Source organism: Choloepus didactylus, chromosome 23, assembly GCF_015220235.1.
Source record: "Choloepus didactylus isolate mChoDid1 chromosome 23, mChoDid1.pri, whole genome shotgun sequence".
NCBI classification, from domain to species: Eukaryota; Metazoa; Chordata; class Mammalia; order Pilosa; family Megalonychidae; genus Choloepus; species Choloepus didactylus.
The window spans coordinates 16131534-16152525 of record NC_051329.1 but is presented as its reverse complement, the minus strand read 5'-3'; the positions used below and the strand labels follow the sequence as shown (position 1 = coordinate 16152525).

The 20992-nt window shown below is 38.0% G+C and overlaps 1 protein-coding gene across 5 annotated transcripts in view; it reads right to left on the bottom strand.

The window, feature by feature from the left end:
* FBXW8 (F-box and WD repeat domain containing 8) overlaps positions 1-20992 on the bottom strand; it is a 163801-nt gene that overhangs the window by 41973 nt on the left and 100836 nt on the right. For all 5 annotated transcript variants that reach the window (XR_005214003.1, XR_005214002.1, XM_037816888.1 and 2 more), the window contains 2 exons: positions 12333-12529; positions 9155-9361 (listed from right to left, as the gene is read on the bottom strand). Coding sequence is in view for 3 of the 5 variants with exons in the window: in XM_037816888.1 (XP_037672816.1) it covers positions 9155-9361; positions 12333-12529 (404 nt within the window). In the remaining 2 variants the exon portion in view is untranslated. The remainder of the gene's footprint in view (positions 1-9154; positions 9362-12332; positions 12530-20992) is intronic.

Below are 20992 nucleotides of genomic sequence, written 5' to 3'. Positions count from 1 at the left end.
AAATCAACAGGACAGAACAGCTGCTGAGCCTTCTTACAACTGGGTCTCCGTTTGGACCTTTCTTAAAAAGCCACAGAGAGGCTGAAGGGGACTAGGCATTGATACTGCCAGTCCCCAGTCAGGAATGAACATGGCCTATTCAGGATGGGGCCTAGCCTGGCTGAAGCAAGAGGCTCATTTTGGAGGTATGGGGCTGGAGAGCTGGGAGCTAAGATGGGGGCCTGACTCCCCAGAGTCTTGAAGGCCAGGCTGGATGGGCACCAGGGCCTCTCCCACAGTCCTCAGCATAGCCCCTACTCTGCTAAAACCTGAAATGGACCATGACAGATGGTCTCAGAGAGGACTCGCACACTTATAAAGCTATGGGCTCGGACAGGTAGAGCAAGAGCATGAAGGCAAGCAAAGAGCAGGGACAAGCAGAGGGAAGGTCTGGGGTGGGAAGGATACTGGGGGAGATTCTAACCCTTCCACCAATTAAAGTCCAAAGCTCAGAAGAGTGATTTTCATGTCATTTTCAACATTTATTTTAAAACTCTTTGTGCACATGAGATAAGAATTCACTACCCAAGGAACACCAGAGTCTAAAGAGGCCACCTACAGTAACAGGTGGAGTTTGGACTAGAGGTCTGCCTGAACCTGGAAAGATCGTAAGAAATGTGGGGTTCAGTCAGCTGGTCCCATCTGAATGGCGCAGTCCTCAAGCAGGAAAGATGGGCCGAGCCTGGAACCCAGGTCACCGCAGAGATGCTTTTGGTGTGTGGCACGGTTCATACGATTCCGGGCCTTGTTTTGACACACTGTAAACCTCATCATTCGTCCTGAGTCCATGGATTTGGAAAGTAATTGCTCAAATGTTAATTGAGCTGGAGTTTTCCTTTGCTATCTACGAACCAGATTTACCCCGTAAATTAATAACACACTGAGGGAATGCTTAAAAGACTAACTTTGAGTCCATTAGAAGGACTCATCTGCAACTCAATAATTGATGTTAATTATAAACCCTCTCTCTAACATCGTGCCTTACAGAAGACTGAAGTGTTGAGTAAATAAATCTTGGTCATCTATTCATTCAATAAAAAACAAAACTTCTCTACTTCATAGTATTTTGTAGTCCAGTTTAAGCCACTATGTGTATTTGAAAACTATAAAATGTTCTCAATATTCTAAAATTCAAATTCACATAGGGCATTTTCTCTGTGACATCTTTCTCCTATCCTTCCACGAATCAACACCATCAGTCTCACTTGTCTCAATACGTGTCTAAAGCCTATTCCACAGTATTACAGGTTTACTTCTGTTTTGGTTTACAGCCAAAATTTTACACTAGGTCTCCTCTGATCTTAACTGAATACAAACAAGCTGACTGCTAACTCTCATAAACCTAGTTGCTGCCCAGACAGTATTTACCACAAAATTCATCTGGCATGAAGAAACTAAAACTATACCTTCCTGTAACATGAAACAAATGCATATACAAAAATCAACTGTAAGTTCACACTCTCCCATGGGTGTGGAATGGTAAACCAAGATGGAAATTCCACACAAATAATCAGGGAATCTGTTAGAAAAATTAGATCCTAAATAAAATTCTAAGGTTAATTCAAAAGCCAAAAGAGAAGAAAGGCAATGAACATGATATATTTGAATGTAATGGTTTTGTAAACTGGCTCAGGGCCTTGAGAATACTGATAAATTTTTTTAAAATTAGAAAATAATACAAATTTCATTGTTATACAAAAATAATGCAAAAACGAGTGAAGACAAAAGAAACTTAAGACACGGTGCCAGCTCTCTCCGATAAGGCCTGGCATCTCAAAGGCTTTTAAACAAAGTGACTCAGCATTCACATTAACTTACTGTATTCGTTCTGTACCCAAGCTGAATTAACTCATCCCTTCCTATTCTAAATAGATTCTTTCAAAACAATTCTTGGGGTGACAAACTGTCTGAAGAACCCACAGACTGCTATCACCACAAGTATGGTTTTAGCACAGCTCTCACATTAGCCCATGGACTAACTACCTGTGCTCCACTACAAGCAAAGCATATTATCTGTCTTTCTGAAAGTATAATTATCCCCAGTTTCCATATGGGGAACCTGGGGCATGTAAGTAACTTGCCTAACGTTTATCTGATTCCAGAGTTCCTGCTCTTTCCACAATGGTTATACTACCTTGACTGGAGCTGAAAAATCACTTCCCCTATATTAACTTCATCATTCCCTCCTGGAATCACTAAAGATTTGGAATCACTCTTAGCTTCTATAGGAAGAAGCAGCATTCCAAGGAACACGTTTCACGGAATCATCCATCATGGCTGTATAGAATCAGGGAAGGTTGGGTCCTCTGAGGCTTCTTGCTCGGTCCTAAGAAACCCCAGGGTTCTGTAGAGATGTTTCAGATTTCTACAACATTTACTGAGACTTTCATTTATTATTCATTATTAACAATGCCCTAACAATTGTATTAATTACATTATATTTTAATACTAAAATATGTACAAAACACACTTCAATATTTTATCATCCCTGGAATTCACCAACTTCACTGTGAAAGTCTCCCTATGACTTCATGTCCATCTCATCTCAGGGAAAAAAAAAGACACTGTTCCAGTCTGCTAATGCTGCTACTATGCAAAATATCAGAAATAGATTGGCTTTTATAAAGGGGATTTATTAACTTACAAATTCACAGTCCTAAGGCACTAACAAGAGGATACCTTCACTGACGAATGGCTGATGGTGTCTGGAATATACCTCTGTCAACTGGGAAGGCATGTGGCTGGTGTCTTCAGGTCCCGAGTTATGTTTCAAAATGGCTTTCTCCAAAATGTCTCTGGGTTCCTCTCTCTTAGCTCCTGTAGGTCCTTGCTTCTTTCTCCCAGGGCATTTTTCTCTAAGCATCTGCGGGTACCTTCACAGCTTCTCCAGGGCAAACTTTGGGCTTCAACTCTTAGCTTAGCATCTCCAAATGTCCCTTTGTCCGCATCTCCAAGCTCTCTCTACGTCAGCAAGCATCTGGGTCAGCTCTTGAGTTCCCTTAGTAATCCAGCGAACCAATCAAGACCCACCATGAGTGGGTAAGGTCCACACCTCCATGGAAATAATTTAATCAAAGGTATCACCCACTGTTGGGTGAGTCATATCTCCATGAAAGCACTCAATCAAAAGGTTCCACCCTAATCAAAAGTCTAATAAGTCTGCCCCACAAGACTGCATTAAAGAACACAGCTTTTGAGGGGACATAATTTGTTTAAACCAACACACACATCTTTATATTGCTATTCTCTGTTAAGAACCATAAGACCATAAGCCACGGGGCAGATATGTCTGATTCTTCTTTATGTTTCCAGCCCCCACCAGAAATCTCGAATATAGTATCCGTTCAGAAGTATTCATTAACAATGATGGCTACCTCAGCAACAAAAATCAATCATTTGGGTAGTCAGTCATCACTCAGTAACCCAGAAAACTGGTCTCCAAGACAGCTACTTTGTGAACTTTCAATTTTAAATTATCCATCCTCTTCATAAAATACCAAGTTTTTATTCTCCTCTGGAGTGGAACCTTGAAAAAAAAAATAAGACAGATTCTGGTGCAGGCATGGGAATATGTGGTCAGAATCCATGAGTACTGCATTTCTGATTCCAAAGGTTCTCCCTGATATTTCTACTCGTGACAAGTGTAAGCCACCAATCCAGAGTCTCTTCACGTCCGTGTATGGGGAATGATTACCATAAGAGACATTAGCAATAATTTCCAGTGTGATGTAAGCTGAGGCAGCAGCACCAAGGAAGTGCCAAGCAAGCGTCCTTGTCAAACACATTCCAGCCTTTCGGATTACTTCACTCACATCTCCCTGATTAGGACGCACACCGATGTGTCTTAATACAATCTGCCATCAAATGCCAAGTACTTCAGAACTAAATTGGGAAATATGTCCAAATACACAGAATGATGCGAAGAGCCCTAAATGGATCTCTCTCTTCCTTATTGAGGCATGAGACTCATTGTCAATATAATGCTTTTCAAAGAGGCAATTCTATCTTCCACCCTTCCACCTCTGAGAGCAAAATTAAATTTGGGCAGCAAAAGAATTAATAAAAATAATAGAGCATCATAAATATGTCCCCATGTATGTATTTTTTTTTGACAGATTCAGGGACTAAGACATGAGAAAATTTTTAAAAGGGTATTAGGACACAAAGGGGTACATTAACAGAGTTTATACTCATTTTTGCAGTCTGCAGCATGATGAAGAGATAAGGACACAGTAAACTGCTATTACACTTGTTTTCTTTTCCAATCACATGCCACTTAGCAACAAGTAACTTTATAGTCATTTATGCCACTGAAGTCTGAGAAGCCAAAAATGAAACATCCAAACTTAAGAATCCATTTTCACCTAAATTTAAAAGACATTCAAGCAGCACTTCTTACCACATCCCCCTTTGCCCAGTAAGATATAGGAAGTGATGAAAACTACTGAACAACTTCCTACCCAATCATTTTTGCCAACAAGAAGCATGGCCCTTAGAAGATCTTGTCAGAGAAGAAACGGTAGAGCCCTCAACTACAAGGCATCCTCTGTTGGTGGATCAGCTCAACACAACTCCACAGGTCACAGAAAACAGTTTAAACCACCTAATCACTTAATCAAAGAATCAAGGAATGTGGGTGCTGGAGAAGCTCAAAGGTTATTATTATACCCAACCAACTGTCCCCACTTAATAGAAGTAAAGAAGGAGGTGAACTTAACATCTTAGAAGAACCGTGGACTCTCCCTCAAATGGGTACCAAAGGAGCTGAGAAGGGGCACATTTCAGCTGTGTTACAGCTCTTTCCACCATAACAGCGGCAGCCCCACTAAGCTCTAAGTAGAGCCATGTAGTCTAGTCATTCATCTGCTAAAAGCAGGGAGCTGCAAAATAATTCAAAGAAAGGCAGGACCAGACAGATCTCTGAATAACCCTCCTGGCCTTATTTTACTGTGATTCTTCTGTAAAGCCTGTGGGAAAAAACATGCCAGGGAACCACGATGGGAATGGGATGCACCACCATCCTCCATTACCCAAAGTACATCTTTGGAGGGCAAAAGCTATCAAAATTATAAAGGCAACACGCCTTTAACCCAGCAAGTCAACTTTGAGGAGCTGATCCTACAAATACACTCACGTGAACCAAATGTTATTTATAAGAGCAAAAGACCTGTAGCAATCTAACACTCATCAATAGGGAGGTGGCCAAGTTAATTAAGGTACATTCACAAGGCGGTCTATCATGAAGTTGCAAAAAAGAACCGTAATTCTTCACTGAGTCACAAGAAATGATGAACTGATATCCAAGGGATTTTGTTGAGGGAAAAAGCAAGATGCAGAATACTAACATAAATGTTAAAATACTAATAGTATTTTACCATTTATATTTTTGAAAAAGAGGATGTGAGAGCGTGTATTGGTAATTTGCTTATATATATGCATAAAATACCTCTGGAAGGATGCAAAAGAAACTGGCAAATTGGTTTGGCTCCAAGGAGAAAGACAGTGGCAGGGGAAAGGAGTGGGAAGGAATCTTTCCACTGTACATCCTTTCCTATCTTTGGTTTCTCAATCACATGAATTCATTACCTAGTCAGAAAATACTTTTTTCCTTAGATCTTTAAAGACCAGGTCTTTTATGAAAGGTAAAGAGACATAAAAGCCATTTTTTTTCTATGACTTTACATGGACATAGAAAATGCAGGCAAAGTCAAGCTTAGTCTCTAGTTCTGGGTCCTAAAATCCAAATCTGCAAAGTTCTGCCCCATAGGCAGAACAAGATGTGACAGAGCACTAATTCTCTCTCTCTGATCTGTTCTTTCCTGAACTAACTGAATAGCCAGCTATATCCATAGTCTTTCTAAAAGAATACATACATATAAGCTTTTGTTAGATTACTTGGTTTTATTGCCTTAGAAAACTATGTTTATAAACAGAACTAAGTTACCTGACAAGTACCAGTTTGTTGAAATCTCTGCAAAATGCTGTGTTAGTACTCCAATGCCATGAACACAGGGTGCTCAATAACTATTTGGTGGTGAATACACGGATGGGCTGGCTATCTAGATAAGTGAATGGATGAATGTGAACCATTATTATTTGATACTCATACAGCTCTGTTACCTATAAAATGCTAACGTGGTCATCATATGATGCAAGGAAACTCTCCAACAACAACAAAAAAACACCTCTATAATACTTCCACAGGTTAGGGAGATTTAAGTTTTTGACTAAAATTCAATTCCAACATTTGGGCTTCATTGTCTGCTTTTAACAGTTAATCAATCAAGGATGATAGATAGTTGTAAGCTCCAGTTCTGTGTCAGGTACAAACAAAAATAAACCAAACTCTCTGTTCTCATAAAGACTTCATGCAGGCCAGAAGCACAGACACAAACCCCAGTGCATATATAGCTCCAGGCACAACCTCTACTGCTAATAGCCTCACACTAACCTAATAAAATGTGCTGGAACACACTGCCAGACTGAAGCACAAATACAGCCAAAACATGGTATTCACAAGCAAAGTGACACTGTACCCCACTCATGAGCCACACACAGGAAATTATATCATCTCATTATAGCATAGCAGGACAACAGTAAAATCTCTCAGACCTACCCATTACATGGCTTGACTCACATGGAAATGTTACACAACTACCACGTTTCTTAAAAAATGCAGATTTTTCTGAGGAAGCGGAAAATAATCCATTAAACACTATCAGATAAAAGTTCTGCCTCTACAAAAATAAGGACAGTTGCACAGATGAAGGTTGGCACCCCTTATGGTGGAGTGGGTGGCAGTCACATTGGAGAAATATCCCAATGCAAAGTTACTACCAACACAACTACCAACAGCCAGCCAAACACCCACCCAAGTGTTCAGAGGTTTGATGTTGTATTCACAAAAACTTGGATGACTACATGTTACTGTCAACTTTCAAGGGGAATATTTAGACACATTGTTGTAGCAAATTTACTTACATTCCTAATTTTAAAACATCAACAAAAAATAGGTAACAATCTATTTGAAGGACTATACTTTTTAAAAATTAATTTACATAAAATTAATGTATTAATCAGTTGATACTTATAATTATTGCTTTTAATTGGATTAGCACCTATCTACACCTACATCTAAAGGATCCTCCCACTTTAATTATATGTTAAACTCTTATACCTTTTAGTGGTTTCTTAAATATATCCACAACTGCATCACTACAGGAATAAATCCACTCAGATAAGTCAAAGAGAAAAAGGATCTGCCACATACATGAAAACTTTAAATAAGGCAAGTGTCAAATATAACCATCACCTCATCACACCGAGAACTCGAAAATTAAATGAGATAATCAAAACTTGAAAACATAATGGATAGAAAATTAGAAAGCAAACAGCCTCTCCTCTCTCAACAAATGAGCTCAATCTGAAAAGAAAGCTCTTTCAAAGCCCTAGAAAGGAGACTGCCTTAGGAAACTGATTCCTTTCCCCCTCCCCCATTTCCTGGGAAGACAAAACACAGGAATTATATCATCATAGACTTTCCTGCTAAGATACACTGGATCTGCTCCAACAAAACAGGCTGACTTGAGCACAAAGGGAGTACCTTCTCAAAGGGAAATTACAATCAGCCACATGTATTTTCTATTGCTTTATCTGTCTCCCCGGTGAAGAGTATATAATTGGAATCCATGATGCTTCAATTCTCGGAGTCCTTGCCAGGGTGCAAAACCAGTGACATCTACAGAAATGTGATTTGACCATAAAGGTATGGGGAACTATGCATAGTTGTTATGCAAAGAATAACAACCAGAGGCCAGAAATGAACTATGAGAGGTAGAAATAACAGGGAGCACACAATAATAGTTAACTCTTATGTGCCAGGCACTATGCTTAAGGCTTTACAACATACATTTTTTCAGTTAATTCTACAATTCTACGAAGTAGTTACTATTATCATTGCCATTTTACAAATGGGGAAAATGAGGCAGAGAGGAGTTTAAGCAACTTGCTGAAGTTCAAGCTTGTATGTAGCAGGCCTGGGGTTTGAACACAAGCAGCATGTGTCCACAGTCTAGTTCTCCACCAGTTCACAATACTCTTCTGTGGGAAAGCAGTCTCCTTCCTTAGGAAAAGGACGTCCTCCGGGGAGCCACTGGCTAAGAGATGTGCCTTTCCAGGAATCACACCAACTGACAGCAGTGTCAGGAGCACGCAAATTGGAGGAAAAACAAAACAAAAAAACCATCTCATCCCCCGTTCCCCTGGTCCCACTGGAAGGGAAGAAGTAGTTTTATAAATTGGTTTTCAGGTTAAATACTTGGCCTACAGTCAAGATAGTAAAATGCTAAGTAGTCATAAAATTCAGTAACCATTCAAAAAATTTCAAATAAAAATTTGTCTCCCAGCTTCTGGTTCAAAGATTATCAGAAAGCACCTTTAGATACTGCTGGTGGGAACATAAATTGTGATGCAATCTTATTAGAGGGCAATTTGACAGTGCCCATGAACATCTTAAGTGCACATACCCTTGGACTAAGCAGTATAACTGCTAGGAATTTATCTTGGATATATACTTATATAACGACTTTTGCAAGTTGCAACATCCAATGCAGCATTGTCTATAATAGTAATCAGAGTGAAAGTAACCTAAATCCCCACCAGTGAGGAGACTGGTTAAACAGGCTATGGGTTTGTATGTATTCACCGGAACCTTATGGAGAGAGCTTGGTTTAATGTTGCTATGGAATGCGCTCCAAGCTGTATTATTAAGTAAAATAAAACTTAAGGGTGTAAAACAGTATGCATACTATAATCCCATTTCTACAAAGACATGTCTTGAGTGTATAAATGTACCCTTAGATGCATTAAAATTTTCTAGAAGGATACTGAAAAACTGCTAATAGTATCTTCTGTGGAGAGGGATGGGGGAATAGAGGAAAAAGGAAACAGATACTTTTCATTTTATATGCTTTTGAAGTACTTAAATTTTTTACCATGCTGATATATTATCCTAATACATCACAAAAAATAATCAGAAAAGTTTAATTTAATTGTCTTCTAAAAAATAAAATCTATGATCTTTCTTGTTAATTGAACATCTCGCTATTTTTTGTACCTTGTTTCCTTCGTACACCCATCCCAAACTCTTCACTCCAAAAGCCACCTGGTTGGCTGAGACATCAAGACATGTGGTAGGCTGGCCGTAGACATAATGGAGGGTCCTAGCAGAGTCTTCGGCTTTTAATAGGTATACCAGATCTCCAGCAGTGGCTATTGCCACAGGGTACCTTCCAGTATCTGGAACTATCTCAAGGTAGTCAACCTGTTCAAAGATAAGGGTTGTTTAGTACTTCAAGTCTCACCCAAAATTCATCCTGACTTGGTCAAACATACACATCCTTCATACAAATCAATGAGAAGACCAGCAACCCAAAAGAAAAAGATGGGCAAAGAAACACGAACAGCTCTTACACAAATGAAAAGATGCTATTGAAAGAGAAATACAATACACTCCTAATAAGAGAAATACAAAGATACCAAGTAAAAAATTCACTGACATGCCATTTTCACAGAAGTCTGCTACCACACTGGGCTGGAAGCAGAGGCAGGATAACCACATTTGTAGGTCCCACTTATTATTGGTGGGGAAGGGATCTGGTCCAGCTTCTATGGAGGGAAACCTGGCAATACTTATCAAAATGTCAAATATACACATGCTTTGACCCAGCAAGTCCACTTCTAGGAATTTGTATACAAATAAACTTACACATATCCAAAACAACTGTCTATGAGATTATTCCCTGCAGCCCTTTCAGCTATTTAGTCATAGCTAAAAACCAGAAAAAACTAAACATCTATTATTAAGGGACTACTTGAATAACTTACAATATATCTATACAATGGAATAACAGGCCACCATAAAAAAAAAAATGAAGAAATTCTTCTAAACTGATACCAATGGAATAATATCTGAGATGTATTTGGGAGGAAAAGCAGAGAAGCAAGGTGAGGAACAGGACTGACGCTGTGCTATTACGTGCTGAGGGTGGGGCAAGGGAAGTGCATGATGCACTCGGCTGGTACAGGCATAAATCTGCTAATAATGGCTGCCTTCAGGGAGGGAAATGGTTTGAGGTGGAAGACAGATTTCCCACTGTAAACCTTATTGTGCCTTTTAAATTCTAAACCAGAATGGTATACTAAGTTAAAAAAGAAAAGGTGTTTTTTATTAAGAAATCAAATAAATAAAATTCATCCCAAATAACAGAAGACATATTTTAATATCTATGTAAACCCAAAAATGTGTTGAAAAAGGGTTAAAAATATCTGAGTTATTGGCTCTCTCCTGGTTCCAACATTATGTGGCAATTCCACAGAGTCCATTAGGCCTTCTGATGGTAGAAAGGCCATTACAGCAAGCATTTTTTATACCACAGTACTCAAGACACACATTATTCCTCTCACTTGCTCTGATCTGAATGGATATGGGAAGTACCCTGCACTAGTTTCCCCCTAGTGCAGCTTGCATCAAGTTTTCACCTCCTTGAGGAAACTATGAGAGTACGATGGTGATGGTGAGCCACACTGTGTAATTATGAAAATCCACAGTGTAAAAGACCAGCATTACCCTGACACTACGCCAAACAAGTTCAAAGCCTAAATCCTGAAGACTGCCCAGAGGGGCCTGAGAGCGAGTAAACATCCGGGTGACTCTGCTAATCCTCGGGCCCCACGGTGTGCATGGCAGCCCAACATCCCAGGCCATGGATCACAAAGGATGGATGTTCTAGGCCAATGTTACAAACCTGGGAACACTGCCATTGCTATTCAGGGATTGTATCTGGGGAAGACAATAATGGCCAGCTCTCCAGGCTGGTGGGGGGTGGGAGTGGGGTCCTTTTCCAGAAGCATTCCGTCGTTCTGTGGCAACTCCTCACCCAGGGCAAGAAATAATAGATAAAAAGTGTTATAAAACACACCCCCTACAATGACTGCTTGCTTCCTCTCTTTCTTATTCAAAAATTCATTCTTTATTTTCCTAAAACTGACACCCTCAGTCTAGCCATTTAACTTCATCTTAATGTTGGATTTTTGACAGCATAAGAGGCTCAGACTGAAAGTGGTTGTGCCATTTGCTGAGAGCTGAAAACGACTTCAAAAAGCTTCCAGTCTGTGCCAGGATGCCACCTTATTGCCAAATGCAGGATTTACACTTTTATAGAGGGACTCAGATCTTAAGTAATTTTATGAGTTCATACAATGATTGCTAGTCTACAGTGTTCTTTAATCGGAGACCAAATAATAAGCACCATGGTAGTTTTCAGAACAAACAAAAATAATTGCACTTTCACATTTCTCTAATAAATCCCTGAGATAACAACATCAGGTAGTTTTGGGGAACACCAGCTCCAAACTGCAGAGATTTGATTATTAAAGGGGCAAGAAACTTATGCAGATAAAGTAGTAATGCCATGGCTTTTAAAATTACTCAAGTCTAACAAGATTTCCACCAGGGGAAATAGGGAAAGGAATAAAGATTGTTCCAGGTCAGGCCATCAATTCATTATTTCAGTGTTGACTTTTCCATTCACTCTCCTCCCAATGCCAAAATCCAAGTTTATCTAAATCTAAATTCCACACAGACAGATTTGAGCTCTTCCTTTTTACCACCAAATCATCTTCCATCATACAAATGGAGAGGTTTACGTACAGAGGAGACAAGTAAACTCTGAAATAAGCTATACGTAAAGAATTCTTCAGGCTGGCTCAGCTTCAAACATGATATCCTGGAACATGGCTACCCAATTAACACTAACTTAAATCTATTTTCACCCAAGAGTTACTCTTAACTCCAGGTGAGAAAATCTTGGGATGGAGAAAGCGTAGGATGGAAACCTTCTTTCCCATATGGACTGGGATGACACAACAGAACTCATTTTCACTTATATATGAGGGCAGAAACAGAGCTCAGATTTCCAGGGGAGAAATCTTAGTCTGAAGGAGGCCAAGCATCACACTGATGAAAAACTCAGGCCCTGAAGTCAGCCCTGAGGTTTGAATCTCGGTTTCTTAGCTCTAGGTCCTGGGGCAAGTCAACTCAGTGCTCTAAGTCTCTGTCTGCTTCTTGGTAAATGGGGCAAATAAAACCACCTATCTCACAGGGCTGTTATGAGACTGATGGATGTAAACCCCCACAGGAAGCCTTAGTGAATGGGAGTGCCGGCATTAATACTATTTATTTATACTTGATCTAGAGAGTCTCAGAAAATAAAATGACCAGACTAGAAGCTCACCAATTTCTGAACTTCAAATTCTGCAGCTATTTGCCAATATCCCTCCTCATTGGGACATAACATTATGACATCAAAGGCAGAAGCTGTGGCAACAGTTGCACCTTCCTGGCTGAGGGCTAGTGCCTGTATTCTTGCATCGTGCTCAAAGCGATGAATAGGATACTTTCCAGTCCTTAAATCCCAAATATTAAGAAATCCTGTAGAGAAAGAAACAATGCAGGTAACAATTTTAAATTCACTTAATCGCGAAACAAAATTAAAAGATAAAATGACAAATTGGTAAAAAAAATAAATATATTTGTATAACGTTTAACAAAGGGCCTATTTCCTAAATATATAAATGGCTCCTAAGATGTGATGAGAAAACAACTGAAAAGTGAACAAAGGACACGAGCATTCTGTTTGCAGAAAAAGAAATACAAATGACATTTAAACGTAAGAAAACATGTAAAAGTTCACTCACAATTAGAGAAATACAAATAAAAACTGCAATACATACCATTTTTTATCAAACTAATGATGATAGAAAATTTCATTAAAAATTTTGTTGATGAAATGGAAAATAGGCTCTCTTCCATTGTTGGTGGGAGCATAAACTAATTCACCCTCTTTGCAGGCAATCTGATAACATTTACCAAATTATAAATGCATGTACTCTTTAACATCAATATATATGCACATGTACCAAAGAAGTAGGTACAAGGATATTCACTGCAGTTTTGCTAATTATATCAAAAGACTGGAAGCTAGCTATGTAAATGTCTATCCATAGAGAATTGATTAAATAATGCTACCTCTGTAGTTTGGAATGTGGGATAAAATGAGCAGTTAAAAAAAAAACGAGTGAGTCAGCCCTATAAGTAACCTATATGAAATGATCAACAAAATATATTGTTAAATAAAAAAAGCAAGGTACAGACTAGCGTATAGTATGCTGTTACCACTTTTGTGTTTTAAAAAATTCTCTCTCTCTCTCTCTCTCTCTCTCTCTCTCTCTCACACACACACACACACACACACACACACACACACACACACACAGAATAATCCTCTGCTAACAACTGGCTCATGAGGAAAGAAACCAAGAGAAAGGGACAGGGGTTGGCAGGAAGTTTGCTACATAACCCCTTGTATAGCCTCAATTTTCTTTAAAAAATTGTCTTTACCAGTAAGTATTTTATATCTAGCTGATTTTAGTAGTGGTGCTTTATTTTGCACAACTCTAACACATGAACTTGATTATCACCATACTTCTTAAAAACTCTGATTTTACTATGCATCTCTCTTGCCAGCACCACTCATGCTGCTGCCCAGATCAATTCTCCTTACACACACTGACCATATCTCTACCCTTTCTCCAACTGTGTACAGCAGGGGTTCTCCAAGCCTAGTCCCAAGACCAGCAACATCAGTATCACCTGGGGGCTCATTAGAAATGCAAATTCTCAGGCACCAGAAACTCTGGGAATGTACGCTCAAGTTTGAGAACAAGTGGTCTACATGAACTCACACTTTTCAATCAGATGCATAAACTCTTCTGTATTTTAACTACCATTTTATTCTTCTTTCTTCACCAAATAAGTTTTTACCATTTCCACCTATTAAGTTTCTCCTTTCTCCTCAAAGATTTACCCAAGAAAATAAGTACTTTTTGCATCATGCTGGATAGTTTCCTAGCCCAATTTCAACTGTTTTTATTTTTTAAAATTCATTGAGACATAATTGTGTGGATAGTCTGAGAGTACAGACTCTGGAGTTATTCATCTGGTTCAAATTCAACTTCACCACTTGCTAGGTGGAGTCCCTGAGGAAGTTACTTAACAGCTGTGAACCTGTTTTCTCACCTGTAAAACTGAGGCTGATAATATTACCTACCATATAGGACTGCTAAGTGGATTAAAAAAAATGAACTACTCGAAATTATGAACACATGTCAATCATTTTTACCTTTTCTTATATATCCTTATAGCTCCTACTATGTAATAAATCATATTTAATCTGTCAATAATGCTAATTTCTTCTCTGTTGCTCATCCATAAATTGAGTCCTACTTTCCTATAACTTCCTTGAAAAGATAAAGCTTTTCAACTTTTCTTCTCTTTGTGTATTCTTCAGGCCTTGTACCTTGTTTGTTTAAACAGTAAATCCTTTCAACCAAGGATCTTACTATAAAATATCACTCAGCAGTAAACTATACAGAGTTAGGAGAAAATCATACTTTGATGCTGTTTCCAAGGCTTTGAAACTGACAGAAATTAAGGAGGTTATTACAATCAAAAACAGAGCCTTCTTCATGTTAAATGTTGCTTCAGATGTAAAACAAAGTGTACTCTCTTAGAATTAGGATAAACTTGGGGGAATCAGCAGACTGCAAAAACCTACACAACACATCTCCCTGGCAAATATTATGGCAAATTCTTTTCATTCTGACTCAGAAGAAACAGATATGCTGCAGAAAATGCCACTAGCTCTACAAATTAAATAGGAGATAGAATCTCCCATTCTAAGATGTCTTATCTCAACGTGTTCCTCTTCCTATTACTTTTCTACATTGCATTTGTTTTGAGTCAGCACAATAAAAAGTAACAGAGAAATAAAAATTGCTATTTGCACAGAAGTTTTGAATATTCAGTCACTTTCACTTGTCTCCTCTCACTGAGGACTCACTTCCTTCTAGGGAAGAGCAACATTAACCTCATTTTTAAAAAAGAGAAGAAACAGAAGCTCTAAACAAGTGGCCCAAAGTCACTCGGTAAATGATGAGGTTGGGCTAGAATTTAGCAAGAAATATGCAGAATGAATGGCGGCATTTACACGTGCATAAAATAACTGCAGGCTCAATGAATAGCTGACAGACATCATCAAACTCATCAGGGGGCTCTGCCAAGCATGGAAGTTATTTAGCCACAGCTCAAACTCTATGCACACATGAAGTTTATCTATAAACACATTTTACATTATTAATCAAGTTTTGGTTTTGTTGGCATGATTTTTCCTACAGAATTGGATGCAGTAAAATACCTTTCACCACAGGGTTAAGTTTCATTGCTATCCTAAGGAGGGTCCTTTTTGAAAAAGGATTTTAGGGGGTCTATCAATTTAATGCTCAAATTCTTTTCTGAATGTCTGCTGTACATTCATCTTTGTCAATTCTCTATTTCTATTATTAAGTGATATAAACTGGTCTGATTCCCACTTGTCAATGGCACCCCAATCATTTGCACAGTTCTCCAGCATCACTTTAAGGTGCATAAACAGTTAGGACTGTTACGTCCTCTTGATGAACTGACCCTTTATCGCTATGAAATGTCTCTCTTTATCCCTGGTAATATGCTTTGATATGAACTCTTCTTTTGTCTGGTATTAATATAGTCACTCCACTTTTCTTTTGATTAGTGTTAGCAGGGTATCTCTTTCTCCATCCGTTACTTCTCAGCTATTTGCGTCTTTATATTTAAAGTGGGTTTCTTATAAACAGCATATAATTGGACCCTGTGGTTAATTAGGGTATTCAGACTATTTCCATGGAATGTGATTATTGACAAGGTCAGGTTTAATCTGTCATTTTGCTATTTGTTTTCTATTTGTCTCATCTGTTCTTTGTTCCCTTTTTCTCTCTTTTTCTACCTTCTTTTCAAGTCAATATTTGGACTGAGTATGTTTTTATTCCATTTAAATTCCTTTCTTGATTTATTACCGAAAACTCTTTGTTGTGTCATTTTAGTTGTTGCTTTAGGATTTTGGCATAAATCTTTAACTTACCACAGTCTACCTCCTCACATATAACAGCAGCATACTTCCATTTCTTCCCTCCTGACCTCTGTGCTACTGTTGTCATACTTCTTTTTTCTACATATGTTTAAAATGCCACAATATATTGTTATCATTTTTATATAAGCAGGCAATTATCTTTTTTTTACTTTTGCTTTTTTTTTAATTAAATCATATTTTTTATTGTAGAACATAACATATATACTTAGAAGTGATAATTTTCCAAGCACAATTTAACAAGCAGTTAGCAAATTTCAAAGAATGCTATGGGCTACGGTTCCACAGTTTCAGTTATTTCCTTATTGTGAAATATATATGCAAAAGGTAATAACTTTCAAAGTATAATTTAACAGTAGTTATACAGGAAATTTTCAAAAATGTTATGAGTTACAGCATCATAGTTTCAGTTATTTCCTTACTGTGAAATACAAGGCAATTATCTTTTAAAGAGATTTAAATAATTACCCAGGTAATTACTACTTTTGGTGGTTTTCCATTATTACTTTTAACAATATCATTAGATTCTACAGCTTTTGCAAGATTTGCAATTTCACTTTGCAACTGATTTGTAGGATACTATTGTCTAGACCCAAAAACATGAGGTAGGAAGTCAACAGCGAGGGCTGTTTGAGTGAATGTTAATTTTGAAAATGGTCAATATGTTAGTTAATATATTTTATATTATGGCTACTTTCAGAACCTCAAAACTGCAAGTGAATACTGTACTTGAATTATAAAAGTGTTCCATGCTTTAACCGATCATCATCCACATTAACCAAAAAGGAACCACTACAATATTACATTCAACAAGTATTTATTGGGTCTCACTTTGTACCAGGCACTATTCTTAGCAATAGGGATATAACAATGAGCAGGACAAAATGAAGCATGGAAATGAAATTCTAGTGACATCTACCATGGACATCATTTGGAGGTATGAAGATGGAAAGGATATGATCCCTATTCTCATGAAGCTCACAGTGGAAAGAAAGAAATCTTTTAATAACTAAATATAAGTGCCATAACAGAGAGCTATAGACAAAGTACAATGGGTTAATGGATTAGCTTAACCATATTCTAGTCACACTCTTTTAAGATGCCCAAAAAGCAGCAGCTAACTTTCCCAGACAATTGAAGTTGAATTGGGTCCATATTTACTGACAACATTAAAGAATTAGTCACTGCCTGTGGGTACCAAATAAATTCATTTCTCAAATAGGTGATGCTTTATTTCAATCTGATGTAAATTCATTTGAAATGACAAGTTTTATCATATTGCAGACCAGCAATAAAATGGATTTCGCTACTCATAGTCTGTGAACTTATTAAGTAGCAGGATAGTGTCCTTTTTCTTCTGTATTATCTATGGCAGTGAATTCAGAGCACTGAACGTGGATGAACATCAATAAAGGTTTGCTGAATGCTTGTCTTAATGTTTCAGCATGGGAGCATTTGGTTATAATGGAAACCCACTCAAATTAGCTTAAACACAAAAAGGAAATAGACTGGACGAGAACAGGGGTAGGTTGTGGAATCCAAGGGCAAGGAAGTACAGCTCGAGATTAGAAGGAATCAGGACCAGGAACCAGAAAGACATGCAGAACCAAAGCTGTATCTCTTGTGTACTCCACATATCTTCTCTCTGCTTCTCTCTGTAACTGTTTAGTTCTCTTTTTCCATGAACCAGCTTACTTTCTTCCCCAAGAACATGAAGGGAAGAAAAAAAAAAAAAAAAAAAAGGCTGCCCCAGCCCACAAGGTTTTCTTGTTCAAACATTTAACAGAATTGAAAGCCTGAGCCCCAACTGACTCATCCCAGTCTATGAATGAGTTGCCGTGGGTCAGGGGGCTCCCACCAGTTGTCAAATCAGTTATCGCCAAAAAAACCCCAACACTAATACTAGAAACATGTCTACAGATAAAGAAAAGGGAAGGGATCTCAGAACAAGAAATATGAACTAAGCAGTCACCTCCAACAGTATCTACACATTTACCCTGCCAAGGCAAACCAAACAAGGCCCCGACCAAGATAAAACGAGAAAAATTCTCAGCAAATACAAAGGAAGGTTCCATGTAATAGTTTTCTCAGTAGTAATTTAAGGAGAAGTTCCTTATCACTATCCCCTGCTCCAGGCATAATCCCCAAGAGCCAGAGTTTACAGCCCCCATTTTATGCCCACCCTAGGAAAACAGAAAAGAGAGCAAGTATCTTTCTCTCTCCCTGAGAAAACCTCGAAAGCTTGATAAAAGATGTTTAATTATTAAGTAGTGCTGGGATCACGATACTGTCTCATTCATGAGAAATATGAAAAGGATGCAAACAAAAGAAAAAAAACTGGATCTCTAAAAATCTGAAACAACACAATGAGTGAGGACTATTGGTCCAATAAAAGTGGACAGGCCGAGGGCTTGACAGTCCCACCTGCTCACCGGGCTTAGGACCCTCCACCAGGACAAGCAGCAGCAGCAGGGCTGAAGAAACTCCGAGTTTACCCTAGACTATGAACAGTCATTAACGATGACATGAGTAACGATGGCCACTCTTTTGAGGAGACATAAAGCCTGTTAAGCAGCTGTGGATGGGCACCCATGCCAGTTTGCAGAATGCCCCTCCCATCTCCCAAAGGAGGCCAGCCAGAGTGTGGTAATGAAACTGCACATAGTGGAAATGGGATCTAAATGAGTTTAAACTGATTTATGTTAGCTTTTGTAAAGATTACTCAATATCTGGAAAGTGCTACCACTGTGAAATAATGTCGACAATCCTTAAGACCTCTGCCTAATGGTACTTGCACAGAATATTTATATTCCTCGTCATGGGAAAAACGACCATAATGGATACCATTTTTGTTTTATTAGGGATGCATATTTAAATTAATCTGCTATTTGCCTAAACAATTAGCTGCTTCTGTTTGTGTGCACAAAGCCAAAATTGCAATTAGGCTTCCATCAAAAAGATAAGTCCCAACTAAAACTGTCCCAGTGGAGTCATAAGAGCGCAGGGCAGAACTTCCCAAAACTACTTTTTAGCATAATGGTAATTATGTTAATTGCTTGAAAGGTAAATAACTGCTGAACTGGTTTTGGAAAAAAAAAAAAAAAAGAAAAAAAAAACACAACTGGTATCACCCTTCCCCTTTGATCATTTTCATGCATCATGAAATTTAAAACAGGTTACTAGTTTAGAAAGTCATAGACTGGTCATTTCTCCAACTACAGAGTTTGTCCTACTTGTGGTCTTTCTTGATTAGAATTTATTTTAGCCATGAATTCCTATCCTCTGAGCTCAAACAATAAAAACCTGAAGCTTGTTCTCAGCTTCATAAAAGTTAAATAGGTATCATCAATTAACTGCATTCAGACACTGAATGAAGCTGACTATTTATAAGATATCTGGCAATCTCAATTTCTACCATGTAAACAAACACCTACCCATAAGAAATTATAAAGAAGTCAAAAGAAATTCTGCAATAAGAGAAAAAGCATTTTAACAAAAAACTAAAATATAGCCACAACACTCACCTCTTCATTCAATAAAACCATACAATACCATCATGAAATGTAGGGCAGAAACATAAAAATTGCATAATGATTGAGAGAGGGTGTGGCAGGTGGGAGATTAATGTCACTGCAAACAGGGTCATCAAGAAGAGAGAAATTACAGAGGGCCATGAAAAAGCAAAGAAGTTGAACAAAGTTTATTCTTCACCTGGATGCTTTATCTGACTTGCCAGTTTTTTCCTATAATATAACAAACATATATAAACATAATATAGAATATAACTGGAAATATGTATCAGGCACGGGTAGCAGATTTCTTTCTAGGGAGAGGACTGGAGGTGCTGGGGGATCCAGGAATCTAGAGGAGACAGGTAGAGAAAGAGGACTTACTTTTTACTATGTACCCTTTGGTACTACTTAAATTTTTACTACATATAATATCAACAGTTTATTATTATTTATATGCACATCTTTATAGACAATAATTTGATTATTGGTGGGAATTTTTTCCTAATCATAAATCATAAACTGCATGACGTTATAATCAGTATCTAACTCTGATGTAAAAACTAAATTAAAAGTTGAACTCAAGTTCTCAAGTTCTATTTCTCAAGTTCTATTTCTGATTCATTGATGACTTAATTCAACTCCAAAGGGTCCATAATATCACCACCACTTCCACTGGGTCAGATCAATCACAAGTGACCCTTAATAACTCTTAGCCTACTTGATCTAACTCTTCCTTTTTAAATACCATTTATTGCTAAAAGGAAAAAAAAATACGTATCTTTGAAAATATCTCCACTCATACATTAAGCAATGTAACTCAATAATATTCAGAATCATATACTCAGCTACCAGGAGATAGAGAGGGTAGAGATCGGGCATTGAATGCTGAAGGACTACAAATCTGTTCAGCAGGATTGACTGTATAGATCCAGAAATAGATAGGATAATACTGTGTGATGGTAGCACAATATTGTAAGTACACTGAACAAAGATGTCTGTGAGTGAAGCTGAAAGAAGTGGGATAGGGGAATGTATGACACCAGAGGTAAAGAGAGATGATACAGACTGGGACTGTATAACTTGGCAAAAACTGGAGTGGCCAATGACTGTTACTAAATGTACAAATGTTTTTACATGTGGGAGAACAAATGAATAACAACCATGCAGAGTGTGGAAAAAGGGATGGTATTTGGGAAAAAACATAATCAAAACAAACTGGAGTCTATGGTCAACAGTAACATTGTAATATGCTTCCATTAAATGTAACAAAGGCAATATACCAAAGCTAATTGTGTATCAGAGTGTGATATAAGGGAGGGGTATGGGATTCTTGGTAGTGGTATTGTTTTCTATCTTTACTACTATATTGTATTGTATGAC